The 15,606-nt window shown below is 34.9% G+C and overlaps 1 protein-coding gene and 1 long non-coding RNA gene across 4 annotated transcripts in view; one reads left to right on the top strand and one right to left on the bottom strand.

Annotated features, from left to right (window-relative positions):
- Positions 1–15,606, top strand: part of LOC150100954 (uncharacterized) — a 184,037-nt gene that overhangs the window by 32,566 nt on the left and 135,865 nt on the right. The gene's annotated exons all lie outside the window — the stretch shown is intronic.
- Positions 1–15,606, bottom strand: part of LOC150100955 (adenylate cyclase type 2-like) — a 176,415-nt gene that overhangs the window by 84,481 nt on the left and 76,328 nt on the right. For all 3 annotated transcript variants that reach the window (XM_090401092.1, XM_090401093.1, XM_090401094.1), the window contains 4 exons: positions 14,353–14,508; positions 7,906–8,051; positions 3,369–3,480; positions 1,748–1,875 (listed from right to left, as the gene is read on the bottom strand). In XM_090401092.1, coding sequence (XP_090257218.1) covers positions 1,748–1,875; positions 3,369–3,480; positions 7,906–8,051; positions 14,353–14,508 — 542 coding nt within the window. The remainder of the gene's footprint in view (positions 1–1,747; positions 1,876–3,368; positions 3,481–7,905; positions 8,052–14,352; positions 14,509–15,606) is intronic.

Here is a 15,606-nt window from a genome sequence, read left to right as displayed (position 1 = left end):
TTCCAACCTTCCATGTTCCACTGTATACGCTCTTTGTACCTGAATACGACGCTGCATGCTGCTTCGAGTAATGTGGGACTTGCATATTGAGGTTCTACAATGGAAACCCATGCTGCGAGCTTCGGTTCTGTATGTTTTTGTGCAGATTCGTGTTCCAGTCGATGCTCGGAACTCCGCATTCAACGTGTCGGACGACGAAAGGCGGTTTTTACATATTTTCTTTCGTAGCCTCCTACGGTCACATATGATGAGTGTGGTGATTGTCCACTGCAGATAGACTCCCTACACTTTCATTTCAGTATGGTATCACTGATTTTCTACCTGGGATGGTCCAATTTCTCAACAGATTGCCGAACAGATAGGCCTGCAACATGACATCCAAGCACAACGCCTTTTTCAAACACAGGTCAGTTCTTCTCTGGCAGCCATTTGACCCGGATACAGTTGTACTGACTTCGGAGCATCGTATTCCACAATTTATATGGGCTAGAAACAAAAACATGGGCCTCGTTACTTGGCGATGCACCTTTCAATATGGGTGTCCATTGACTTCTTTTACTGCAGTGTACTCATATGTTCATAGATATATATACACATGCACACGTGTATAGGATGCAGCACGGATGCAGCAGAGGAATGGCGAACCGGCTGCATTATTACGCCAGTAATCCCTCATTAGGAGGGGACTCAACCCGTCCTAGACGGATGAGAAGGATAGAGAGATGTGTGTATGTATGTGCATGCTTTATCCCTTTTTGAAGGGGGGGTGACATGGCGTGTTTGTGTGTTCTTGTATTGGTATTTGGGAAAACTTCGTTTTTTTTTTTTTTTTTTTAGTAATTTCTTCCAATTTTGCATCTCACTATAACATCTATATAGGGCCCGTTTCACCTCTCTGTAGATCCCCTTGGTTTCTGTTATCGAATGCCAGTTTGTTAATCATGTCACGTATCTAGAAGCTCTGGGCGGCTTTTCTATAATGATTATTATACTTTGATGTTATGTAGTTTCCTGACTGTGGTCTTGTTTGATATGTTGTTATCTGTAGGTTGGACAAAAGTAGTGTTTAAGCATGACTGTATAGCGGCATAAGTGTTTTACTTAAAATATTTTGTGTCGTCATTGCACCCCGCATGACTTCTCTTTATTCCTAGAATATCAGTTTTATCATTTTATATTGCAGTGATTGTAATCTGTTAATATAATAATCATAATAATAATAATAAAGGATTTCTCATCCAGCACACCGCAAATGCAATAAATCGTTAACTGACCGTTCATGAACAAATCAAAGAGACAGATTTAGTATACCATATCTGTCTCTTGGATTGAGATTCAGTTTCGTTTTGTGACTTGGGAGTTAACGGAGTAGAGCGGTTTAAATAAACACTAGAACGTTTCGCAGTTATGTTAGTGAGAGTTTGCGACAGAGGAGGGGGTGCAATTAGGTTCGTCGAGTTAATTTACTTGAAAACTCTGTACTTTAGCATTTTTGATTATAGTTTCCTGTTTTGTGATCCACTCTCTGCCTATCCTCGTTGTTCATTACTATCTGTAATAGCAGAATTCTAGGCTAAAGAATTCTGCTACCCATCACAATAAGTACCGAAAAATACGAAACAACGTTCGTCAAGATCTTGACAGTCATACCGACATTCACGAAGTGATTCAAAGAACTCTATTTTTTTCTACCCTACCATTCGTGTAATTTCATGGATTATCTTAGTCAGATGGTAACTCCACCTACCTGATTATTTCAATCATATCGAGTCCCATCTTCACGCAGTGGTCAGCATGGAGGGGATCTTTTACCGGAACTCCAGAAACACAGTAATAGCAATCTCCAAGAAGTTTGATCCGCATGCAGTAGTTTTCCTGTGAAGAAAATGTTAGACGTTTTAGTGGAAAATATGGAAGATAATATTTGTTTAATGTAACCAGTGAACACGATCTTTAATACTTGTTATATAAATTCATGGGTAATTTAGTGAATAATTCTTCTTGCTGTTACTTTTAATGCAAGTAGGAGTTTATATATCTGAACCATTGCTATTAGATATGTTGATATTTCTTACAAGATACCTCTCTCTCTCTGTGTAGCCCAGGGGAAATGGCATTTTCTTCCATAGCTCTACGCTACTCAAAGAAGGAAAGAAAAAAAGAACGTTATGGATTCGCTCTAGTCGCCAAATACAAGAACTTGTTCCTTTCTCTAGGCCTGTTCTCGAATGGTTTTCCAATTTACCGTATTTCGTAGTCCGTATTTGTCATAGGTAAGTCGGGTTCCCGCTCCGGAATCTGATTTTTAACATCGCAGCTCAAAAAATCAACCATAGCACTCACACTACTTCAGTCATAATCTATACCTGTTAGGGTTTAGGGCCATGAGATGGTAGCAATTGTCTGCCGTACTCTCCTTCCTGAAAAGACTAATTCACTAATTGCTTGATTTCACTATCAGTGAAGTCTGTAGGATGAAGACTGACTGCTCATCTGGCTTCAAATATTTAGTTAGACCTAACAGATCTCCGCCCACTCCCTCTAGGGAAGAAAGTGTTAGATGATTTTTACTCACCTGGGAATCACTTATTGTCTTTTTAGTCTGCATACACGAAACAGATACCTGCTGTTGGCTATACTAGTAATGTAAACATTTTAACCACCAAACAGACAACCCAGTGTTTTGGTCTTGATCTAATCTTATCCATTCTTTCAGTCAGTTCCAGTTTGGAGTAAGATGGAAAAACCAGTACAATGATTTTTCATAAAAATTTAGTTCCTTCCATCGCTTCGAAAGCTACAAGTTTGTTTCGCGTTCTCCGGAATCGACTGGTTTATCGATAGACGTCTAGGTGTGGTTATTCATTTCCTACAACTTAGTTCCCGCTTATAATTGAGAACCTGACAGAAAACTCCAATATTTCTAATCAGTATTTTTAATGATCGATTTTAAGGTGATTGCCTTAAAAGATAATTTCAGCTTGGTATTAAATAATTAATAAAACCCTGAAGTTAAGTAAAGCCTGCTAATTAAAATTTCATTCTTCCTAAAATGGATGCTTTTTTTTAATAACTGCTATAGAAGTGAACTATATTTCTTCTATAAAATTTCATAAATATTAGGTATTTTCTTGCGACTGATTTTTTAGTTAGAATAAAAATGTTAGATACGTCAGTAAGGTAAGTATTCCTTACTTTAAAATGGCATGCAAAAAATTAGCTTACGAATACAAATCGCAGCTCATTTTACTTTAGGTTAAACGAACAAACCTAAATCTGAACATAGCATAACCTAATCTGACTTCTGAAGCTTTAACAGTTACTTAGAATATAGCTATAAAGTCATGTTGTTTCTGCAATAGACTTACCTCAGCACATTCGTCGAATCGTCCAAATAATTCATTAAGAGTCTCAACAAGTTCACTGACATTCAAGCTTGCTGTGAGCAGCATGGAGTTGACGATGTCAGCATACAGAATACTAGAAATAATTAAGTTACTAATTAATGAAGAGGACAAGAAAAGAAAAATTACTACTTTCTAAATTACATTAGCATTCTAAATCACATTCATTTTATGCACTGAATCAAATTACTAATTTTCATAATTCAAACGCATCAATTAAAGAATTATAATTACTTATCTGTTCGCGCTCTACATAGAGCTGCATATTTCTACTGGTGTGTTTTATTATTAGTCAAAAACCAAACGTTTGATTCACAATATTCTACTTTCCATCCATTCTGATGTTTGAGAGAGAGAGAGAGAAATTCATCTGTTTAGGACTGATTCCAAGGGAAATATGGAATCAGTCCTAAACAAATATATATATATATATATACTGTATATATATATACTGTATATATATACTGTATATATATATACTGTATATATATACTGTATATATATATGGCGTCGAATTAAAATTACAGCCGAAACAACAACTGTCAGTGTTTATATAAATAAATAACTCCACGGACGTCTTTTTATTCCCTAAAGGCAATAAGTGAAATTATTTTAGTTCGAACATTTGTAAATTGGTAGGCAGCTAGTTTCCATCTTTAATCATCACCAATTAATGCCTCAAAAAACAATACGAAGTCTATAATTGAATTGTGCGATTAAAATTTATATTTTAGGGAGGAAAAAAACATTTATTTGTACTCTGGAACCAACTGAAACAAGCGGACAAAAAGTCTAGAAAATGTTCTTCAAATAGGGGGCTGCTATAGAACTTATAACAGTTTTCCATTTTCAGATCGTGCATCATAGTTACTGAGAGATACACAGACATCCTACGCCATCAAATAAAATAAATTTTCTAGCACATTTTTATTTCTTAAAGGAGCTAGCCAGGCAAATAGTCTTTTAGTTCTCTCTCTCTCTCTCTCTCTCTTGAAATCGCTAGGAAACCAGACTCCAACTCTTGCTATCACCAATGTTGAGAGTTATCCGCAGTAAGCTGGATAAAACATGTTTTCTCTGTAAATTAAGTTAAGGGGATAATAAATTCCTCATTATTTTAAAGCCGGATGTGAAACTCGGCGATCGAAATCTAAGAGTTTCATGCCTAAGAACTATCGGCGAGTCCAAGCGTAAGTCAACACCTGGGTGGTACAACACTAGGGCAACTCGGAGCAAAGGTGGAGCAAGATCCATCACTATCCTTAATATTTTCTCATAATGTAAAACGCAGCTCCTAGGAGATGTATTACTGTTTTACGTTATGAGGAGAGGTCACTACCCAGACCGGTTTCGAACTTTATTGAGGTCTCCTGGATAATACCAAGGTTTAAGTGAACCGAACTTATATATACCCCTACTAACGAATTGCCAGACCGGTGTACCCATATATTATTATTACTACGATTAGATTTCGATCTCCGAGTTTCGTATCCGGCTTTAAAATAATGAGGGATTTATCCCTTAACTTAATTTACGCCGCCGGAAAAATAACCTCTTGGCTCTTTATCGTAGTAATAATAATATATGGGTACACCGGTCTGGCAATTCGTATAGTAAGGGCATGTAAGTTCGTTTTTCACTTAAACCTTGGTATTATACGGGTCTACCTACTCACTGATGAAATCTCAATAAAGGTCGAAACCGGTCTGGGTAGTGGCCTCTCCTCATAATGTGAAACAGTAATACATCTCCTAGGAGCTGCGTTTGACATTATGAGAAAATATTAAGGTTAGTCATGGAGCTTTCTCCACCTTTGCTCCGAGTTTCCCTAGTGTTGTACCACCCAGGTGTTGACTTACGCTTGGACTCGCCGATAGTTCTACGGCATGAAACTCTTAGATTTCGATCTCCGAGTTTCGTATTCGGCTTTAAAATAATGAGGGATTTATTATCCTCTTAACTTAATTTACGCCAGAAAAATAGCCTCTTGGCTCTTTAATGTTTTCTCTATGTTTATTTATTCGTACTCTATCACACATTCTATTACGTGGGGAAGAAACCTAACTTATCTAAGACGCAAACTGAGTAACATTTGAATTGAATGGAAGAAAAAAAAGATATGAAAACAGTTATATTCTAGCTAGTGTAAGTTGAGAAGATGCATGTATTAATGCATCTTCTAGAAAACAAATTGTATTTTCTAGCCAATTTGTTTTGCTGGAGTAAAATCCTGCTGCCTTCATAAAGGTTCAAACAAGACAAGATCCAAATCCATATTTTTCTAACCGAAGTGCAAATATTATTTCGTCCTCGAGGCTTCTTTTATGAGTCCTGATGACTACAAAGGTTATAAACCTAACACATATTAATATGATGTTAGGTTAGGTTTATAACCTAACATCATATTAATACGTGTTTTAATATGATGTTAGGATAAGTTAACATATTCTTGGTTAAGGGTAATATAATCCGATTTTTCTTCTATGGAGAGCAGACTGTTTTCGAAGTTGTTATCAAGGCATTTCTTATCCAGTGTGCATAGTAATGATGATGGTTTAACACCTGGTAGGGAAAAATTATCTACCACTTGAAGACATTTCGCAAGTTTTCATGCCAAGTGAGATTCAAACCCACGGTCTGTGGGTTTGTGATTGTAGACGCCATCCATTGTTCATCTACGGAGGAACTGAAGAAACAGTATCTCGAGGTCTTGATGGCAAATTAAGCTCTATCATCATCAAACTAGCAATAGAAACTTTCTTCGAACTTTTTTTATTGTGTTTATTTGTGTGTAGTTTGGTGACATAAACAGGTCGACCAACTTGTGAATTAGCAGTGCTAGAATCCATAATGATTATCGTTAATTTTAATTAATTCCATCCGTTATGATTCTAGCACTATTAATTAATAGGGTTGTTATAGATTCTTGCACTGTTAATCGAGAAGGAAGGATTATTACTGGATCGCTTCATTTCTCGAGAATGAGTTGCACGCTGAGCGTTATGTTAATAGACAGTGTTTTTTAAGGAATGCGCTAATTTCCAAACTATAGGTTCTGATAAAATGATTGAGTGCACAAAAGAAACAAAATTCCGATAGTATATTTCATTTCTTGTGGGCAATATTTATCTAGTTCATTTTGTGGACGGACATTGTTCCTAAGAATATTTTGAAGTCAATCTCACAGGATTTTCCTGATCTCTTTCTCCATATATGATGCAGAATCTACAAGGAAATTATGAGCATTTACTGTAGTTACATCACAATTCGATGAAATCCCACGAGTTTATTGGCTGCTGATTTCAGATCTGCGTATGAATCTCTCCCCACGTGCGACTACTGTTGTTTTATTCTTTGATAGATAAATGACTTGTGCCTATGATCATATTTCTTGAGATGTATGGGATAGTTATTACTGCATCCTCTGTTGGCAATTGATATTAAGTAAATTTAATTTATTTAAGTAGTTAATATTAAATAAATATTAATTTATTTAATATTTATATAATATTAAATAATAAATATAAATAAAATTTATTTAATATTTATATAATATAATAAATTATATATATATAAATATAATATTTATATAATAAATAATAATAAATATAAATAAAATTTATTTAATATTTATATAATATAATAAATTATATATATATAAATATAATATTTATATAATAAATAATAATAAATATAAATCAAATTTTAATATTACATCCACTGATTAAAATTATCAGTACTATGTTTCTCTTTATTTGTCGAGATGTATATAATTGTATTATGAAGTATCATTTCCTCTCATAGAAAGATCATCAGTGAGAAGTGCGACAGCAAGGATTCTTATATATTTGTGGCTGTCTGAGAGAGCAGCTGAAAGCCTCAAACAAATTGCAACTCTCAGTTATTTATATATTTATTTGCTGTTATGGTTTTAACTTAAAGTACCAATCCCTGAAAGTAGACTTTTTTAAAGATGTTCTAAAGATAACGTATTTACAAACGAACGAATAATATTGCTTTGTAGACGACGAAGAATTACTGATGCAATCACTATTCTGAACTTTTCCATTCAACACTAGATTCTTCTGGATCTAAGTGCTGAACGGAATCTCAATATAGTGTTTACATCCGTAGAGTACTATTAAATAAATTGTTTATTGAGTACCCTGTAGTCATTCATACGCACCGGTTCCTCGGCTTTTTATTTTATATACACTGTATATATAAAATAAAAATATATATATATATATATATTAATTTTTTTAGGCATTCAAATATCTAAACTACTTTTACTGGACTGCTACGAAACGTGTGAATTTCGATTAAAAATAAATAAATTTACATTGTGCATGCACAATGTAAATTAATAAACTTACGTTTATCAAATATTTAGAAACTCAACATTACATTTTTACTAGCACAGATGTAAAATGAAACTTTTGGTTTCTACTATAGAATAAAAACGTTGATTTAGTAACTAAAGATAGAAGCAACAACTTACCTTACATTGCTATGTTTCTCAACATAGAGTTCAGTGAACGGTCTTTGAGGTACAGAAGTATCATCCAAATGTCGAATAACCTCTCGGATATCATTTCGGACCTTACGAGCGATGTAGCGAGGAATCACACTGAGAAGAAGTTGATCCTGGAAATGAAATAAAATAATTCAATGACAAAAGTAATGTAAACTCAAGCTGATTACTTAGCGCTTCCATATCTCAGTCGGTATAGACGAAGCCCTTTGGTCGGAAAGACCTGGGTTAGATGACGTGAAGAACCTTCATCTGGTCCTTTTTCGACTAAAGGTAAGTTAGCCTGTCTCACACGGAGGTAGAGGGTTTTCCACCCGGAAAGTAGGGTTTTACGTCCTTCAGAACAGGCAAACCAGCCCTGTGAGCTCTACGTAAAAAGTCTAGATTCATATATGTATACTTCGTGCATACTTACTTGCCTTCAGAGTATTTTTTTATGTTTGTGAGTGGAGAAAACGTAGTAAGAGAAGGAAAGCCAAGTCTACAGACATCGGAGACCGAATAATTCAATGCTGGAATTAAATTCTCTCTCTCTCTTTCATTCTCTTAATTTTATTTTTTAAATGTCATCATCATTATTTTTATTTTTTAAATTCACATTTATGTACAAACACATAACAACACTGTTTTCAACATTATCAAATTATGTAATCATTATACCTAAATTTTTATTCACCTATAACCAGACATAAGGACGCCTAACTCTTCTTTAAAGTTACAATACTCGCCGCTTCTACAACCCGTTTTCAGACCATTCCACCTATTTTCTACTATAACAATAAAACATGAATCTTATATATCTAACTCTCTGTTTACTGTCTTTGTTATTATGCCCTTTAGTGTGTTTTCTCATCAACCCAATGGTTGGTGGAGTAGCAAAGCTATATTACTAGAGAATTATTATAGAACAAGGTGGCTTCCTGTTGCCTTCCTTATCCAGACAATTCCAGAGTATTCTTTGTCTGTAGATGTGTGTGAATTTTCACTGGACCGGTTTGCCTATTGGGAGTGACGAAAAACCCGAGTTTCTGGGAGGAGAAAACTCTCCACCTCAGTATGAGTCCAGTTAACTTACCTTTGATTAAAAGGCAGCCCTGATCGCTCATAGATGAGATGATTCTGCCTAATCAAAGGGATCCGTCGAAATTAACTAAGCTATTGAAGTCTAGCTAAGTGCAGCATACTCCTGCTGTCTGTTTTGTATATACACCCCCTTTTTATATATCCTCTCCCTATAATAATCATAATAATAATAATAATAGCAGCAGCCACATCTGTCCATTCCAGAACGAAGGCCCTCAATTTCCATTCATTTCTATCTTGAGTTTTTCTATTCTATTTAATTCCAGCCATCTGTGTAATCTCATCCTCTCACCATCTCTCTGATCTTCTAGCTCTCTTTCCTTCTCTGGGATACTATTCAGATATCAACTTCTTCCATTTCTGAGTGTTACATTTTGCAATATGACCTGTTGTCTTTTGGATCTTTTAATTGGAGTTATATCTCTCACCCTATATACATATGCTGTGTGTGTGTTTACACACACACACACACACAGCGTATGTGCAAAATACTTGGTCATTTTGCGTCACTACATGTTGCAACTATTTAAGAATGCTGCTAGTCAGTAATCGTGAATAGTATTGATCACAATGGGAAAAACAAAAGATCTTTCGGAGTTCGATAAAGGGCTTATTGTGGGTGCCTCTGGCTGGCGCCACGATTTTGAAAACAGTAGAGCTGACTGGCTTCGCAAAAGGTGAGATATCTCGAGTGTGTAATCAGTGGAAAAATAACGAACACTACTTGTCTAAGAGGCGTAACTGTGGTCCTAAGACAGTCAGGAACGAGATCGCTGTCCTCATCGTACGGATAAACAGAACTTCTTGTGTCATTAGTTGACCGAAGCATTTAACGAAGGCTGTTCCTGAACGAGCTAAAAGTAACAGTATTAGCAGTCGCATGCCTATAAGGAAACCACTGGTTTCTACGAAGAACCGGAAAGTTCGTCTACAGTGGTGTCACGAACACCGTAACTGGACACTGAAAGACTGGAAAAAGTCATTTTGTCAGACTAGTCACGATACACCTTGTTCAGTACCGACGATAGGCAGAGTTTCGCAGGAGCCCCCCATGAAGTAATGAACCCAGCTTGCCTTTTAAACACAACTCAAAGTTCTGGAAGTGGTGTTATGGTTTGGGGCATGCACGGAACGGGTCCCCTGATATTGTTAGAATGTGGGGTGTTCAACAATGTTCAGATATTCCAAGGAATATCTGAACATTGTTGCCGATTAAGTCCGTCCTGTAATGTTGACTTTTTATCTATCTGGCGACAGATGTTTATGGACGACAATGTTATTGTCCATCGCTCAAGAATTGTTTAGCAAGCATGACAGCGAAGGCATCCACAAATCCCGGATTGGAACCCCGTTGAGAATGTATGGGATATGTTAGAAAAACAGATCAGAGAGCAAGTCCCTCTTTCGTCAAATTTGGGCCAATTAAAGGATTGTCTGATGAACACCTGGTATGTTGCAGACGTAGATGCAGTCCAGCACCTTGTGAAATCTATGCCAAACCGCATATACGCTGTAATTCGGGCTTTAAATAAGTTTATAATTCAATGTTCTAAGTCAAGTTCTAGTTCTAAGTCAAGCCAATATTGTATAAACAATATTGGCTTGACTTAGCACTTATATAACGATATCATTACTTTTTTTTCATGTTGCTCACGAAAAGTTATTAATAAATCTATAGTACAGTAGCGAAGAAATTAATCCGAACACTCACATTTTAAAGAAAAATTTTAATTTCGCAAGAAAATAAGTACAAAAATTAAACTCCTACTTTACCTAATAATTTATATATGCTCCTCTCTTCCTAATAAGTGCATTAATTGACTTAGCAGCTCTACCAACTAGAACCCATTTTCTTATTTCTGCATCTCGAATCCATATTTTTATAATGAATTATGTTAAATTATCCTTTGTATCACAATTTAATTTTCTGCGTCTCTTTTTCACTATTATCCACAAATTTTCTATTGGGTTAATGTCAGGAGTGTCAATTGGATGTTGTGATTTTTTGAGGAATTCTTTCACTTGTTTCGAAGTGTGACATAGAGTAAGATCCTGTTGGAAAATGAGTTCCTTGTCTTTCTAGATATGTGGGATCTAGAATATTTTTCTTCAATATTTTATATATTGGTCAATTTTCATCATACCGTCAACAGGCACAAGTGATCCTGGACTATCATATGTCAAACAATCCCAGAATATCTTTTAGCTGGGTGTTTAGGAGCTTGTTGAAGGTGGGCGGAGGAAGTCTTCTCAGACACTGATTTGTGAACACAGGGTACTCGCTCTCCTTGGACAAAGAAATGGCTTTCATTTTCAGAATATGACCTTTTTCCACTTCTCAATCTAATCGTTGTACACTGCCAACTAGAGCCTCATTCTCTGCGTAAACCTTCGTCAACAGTTTATTTTTTATGGGAAGTTCTCTGCTTCCAAACATCTTCGATTGACTGTCATGTCAGAAACATTAATCCCACTAACTGCCAAGTCTCTATTTTACTCTACAGCAGACAATATTGGATTCATTTTGCTCTTCCTAACTAGTAAAAGATCTTGAGTAAGAGCAGTTTTTCTTTTTTGTTCTTCTTTTTTGTCAGGAGAAAAGGTACCTGTCTCCTTGTACCCAAACCAACATCGCGCTCATTGGCAAGTTATCTTTGAGTCATGGATGTGTTCTGAGAAAGAGTACACATTTCTGAAGGCTTCCTCGGAGATGTATCCATTTTATAGCTACACAAAATGAATAAAACACTACGAATGTCAGTTTGTTTACACTATTAAAAATACAGAACACTATTAATGAACATTGCAGAGACAGTTAAAAATGATTGTGAACTGAAACAAAAACCAAACCAAAACAAAAAACGACGACGAAAATTCAGCTTATTCTGATTAATTTGTTCACTACTGTACATTTGTACCGTGGGTGGGTTAAAGATTTAAGCAGGACAATGGTCTCACACCATGCGACGAAATTCATCTCACTCCTAGACAATCATAAAGATACATTTTGCTAACGAAGGGATTCGATGCGCAGCCTGATGGTTGGAAAGCGGGTGTACTAATCACTCGGCCAACAAGTTTTTGCCAACTTTTTGATTATTTCATGTTTTGAGTTCTTGTTACAATATCTCTGCTGAACGATGTACTTAGCACTTCATTTTGAACACAAGAACAACAACAAAAAAAAAAACTTGTTATTAATACTACAAACTGCTGAGCTTACCAAGATGATTCCTGAACTTAAATCAGATATTTTATTACAAAATATCCAAAGCCTTATATTAATTTTGTTTTTTAAAACCTTACCTTATAATCCATCTGATATGTTTTATCCGAATTGCACATACATGCATTTTCTCACATTAAATTTTAAATTCCGCTACCTTGTCCTTTTTGCGTTTATTAAACAATAGGGATTCCTAACACTAAACCTTGGGGTATCCCAATATTAACTATTGTATTCTTTAAAAACTGCTCTAAATAGTATTTCCTGTTACTGGTCATCCAAATTCCTGCCCATCTCAATAAGTGATCACATTTTAGTCAGTAGATTGTTATGTGGAACGCTCTCAGAGGCTTTACTGAAATATAGATGAATCACATCATATATATTAACTTTGTCTATTTCCCTCGCGACTTGGTTTAAAATATAAGCAGAATTGTTATGACCGATTTTTCCATAACGAGCTATGCTGTGCCATGCTCAAAAATTGATCCCTAGCGAGATATCCTGGATAAAGATTCGCTAGTCTGTCATTCTCCATTTTGTAATCAGAAACTTTGATATGTTCCCATTTAATATGTTAAAAAGATTTAATTAAAATTAATAATTTGCAATAATAGAAATATATAGATGATCCTTGTTCTGTGAGTAGCTGACTCCTTGGAGGTGCCTGTATAATAATACATATGTAAATAATTATATTATATTAATAGAAAATATAATTATAATTATATTTTCTATTATTTACATATGTAAATAATTATATTATATTTCCTATTTGATCATTTCAAGTTTGGCTTTCTTGTTACGATGTGGCTGCTGAACAGTGTTCTTAGTACTTCATTTTGAGCACACAGAAAAAGTTGATTACATTGCTAGATTCGACAGAAATGGTTTTTATTTGTGTTGTTGAGTTTACTACAAACCTGAATCGCTGTGCTAATTTAAATCAGCTAATGAATTATAACGGAAGTTCTTGTACTTTACTGTGGTCCTGATTATCAACGCGGCAAGACATTAATAAAGAAAATCAGTTCCATCAATATAAATAACTCTGTAAATGGTTAAGGAGAGTGGAAAATATGTGCAAAGTGAGTGCTGCTATTTTAAGCAAATCATGGATTATATTATGAAGGTCTATTTAAGCCTGGGCTGTTAATTCGTCATATTCCAGACCGACAGATTGGAAAAGTGTGTATTGTTCAATAAACAGTCAGCTTAGTGTTTTTAAGAGTACCGACTGCCACTAGTTGGTATAAATAGATCGCTCCTTTCGATAATTATTGCTTCATAGCAAAACTCGAGACACTGTATCAGTATCATAGTGAAACAATGAAATTTATGTTGTATGTCCCCTCATCAGAACCACTCTTGTATTAAAAGCGAAAATTTAGAAGTTGTCCTTGACTAATTAGTATAAAAAAAACAGAGAGAGAGAGAGAGAGATTAAATGAACAAAACAATGATTACTGCTGTCCTGATATCGCTGCAACACTTTATTAAGTGTTGCACATGCCATGTGGTGCAAAAAATGTCATTCAGTTATATTAAATGCATTGTGAAAAGAAATGAAAAGATATTAATTGAACGATATTTATATCATATTTATATCGATAACGATGAATTGATCAATTCATATTTTTAGGATCCAGACCTCACACTTGCACGGTCAATTTCATCAAGTTTGTCATAAATGAAATATCTAGGCGACCGCCTTTGTGCCTTTTTTATTAATTCACCTTAAATTGAAACTTAAAGCTCGAGTCAAGCACAGTAACACAGTGGTGATACTGAGTTCAGAAATGGTTCATTAATCCTTTTCTATCTCAAATTTAAGAAAATTGTTCTGTGAAACAGAATGGATGTAATGCATGTATGAATAGGTGTGGGGATTTGTTAAAGAAGGGAAAGGACAAGAGCAATTTGCTTCTGGTTCACTTGCCTAATTCTGGTCCTGATATTCAAAACTGAAAAGCTTGCAATGTTTCTCTGGTTTTCCAGACACTCCCAAGTAATTTCATTTCGATGAAAAAAGTATCTTCTATGACTTAAAATTCTAGTACGGCTGGAACACATTAAGACAGACTTTCTGTTTATATTTTTCTTACCTCTTGTTCCTTTTCACTTTCTAATTTAAACTTCGATTCGAAACATTCCCTCCGATCAAGAAAAGCTCTTCGGTTTGTGAACTCTAAAAGGAAACGCATGTATAGACCGACTGCAGCTACTATGACATTAAGGATGATATCGGTAATCATCTGTCGCTGTAAAGAAAAATAAAATAGGAATGATGAGCTACTATATTCTAAATAGCATTTGATATTGCGTAGATTTTTTTTAATGCTAAACGGCCGCGCGATAAATCCGTGAAGGTTCGGATTAGTGCCCTTAATTATAGAACTGGTAAGCCAAAGTAGGGCAGAAAGGAATGCATAGTGCAAAAATATCAATCAGGCTTGTCGTTTCTGTAGTTCGAATAGCAGGGTTACTGATCATTCTTGTTAGGCAAAAAAAAAAAAACCGCTAAAGACGCACATTTCGCATGCTTAAGAGATCAAGAAAGGGCCTTTAGATGAACAGAAAAAAAAAGAAATTCATTGAATTGAGTTCAAGTTTATGAGAAAACGTTTTTTTTTTTAATCAATTTGAAGTCTGATTCATGCATATCTCAGTCAGAGGTGCTTTAAGACAATGGTGTATCCCTAGCAAATAATGATCTTAGATAAACTTGAGTCTAATGTCATACTGAAGTCCTCATCTCTGAGAAGAGAGGCGAGGCCTCACTTAAAAATAATTAAAGAAAATCCTTTACTTTAAAAAAATAATAATGTGATATTAGTATAAAATATATTATATTAAAAAAAGCGAATTGGATAGGAATTTTTTTTTTAAAAAGTTATCTAATAATTATCATGATTTTATTTCAAAACATGGTACTGATACTTAATATTCTGTATATTAATTTATAATACAAGTATATCTCATACACTTATTTTATATATTTCAAAAAGATGTTCACGTACTGTCCGACCACAGACCCGAGAACCTTGGTTGGCACAATACCAAGAAAAGTCAATTCGTGTTGAACGGGAGAAAGGAATTAGGCAATGTACGAATTCGTAACCAACATGCGAAATCACGTACTTTATACGTAAAATTTTCCATTTGTTGTACAAGCAAAATTACTATAGTTATTACTTTAAAAACTAGAATTTTCACAAAAGAAAAGCTAATTTTCCGACGTATAATAATAAACACTCATCATTGATTATCCTATTATCAGAATAGATTCGCCTTCTTCTGCCGTGCGCAAAGTGTGGAGAGGTCTCGTATCTGTGGTTGGACAGTATTTTATATACTCA

The sequence above is a fragment of the Typopeltis vanoorti genome, chromosome 12 (genome assembly GCF_054136105.1).
Source record: "Typopeltis vanoorti isolate ZY-2024b chromosome 12, IOZ_Tvanoo_1.0, whole genome shotgun sequence".
Classification (NCBI taxonomy): Eukaryota; Metazoa; Arthropoda; class Arachnida; order Uropygi; family Thelyphonidae; genus Typopeltis; species Typopeltis vanoorti.
Note: the sequence above shows the minus strand (reverse complement) of the source record. Positions and strands in the feature narration are given on the sequence as shown.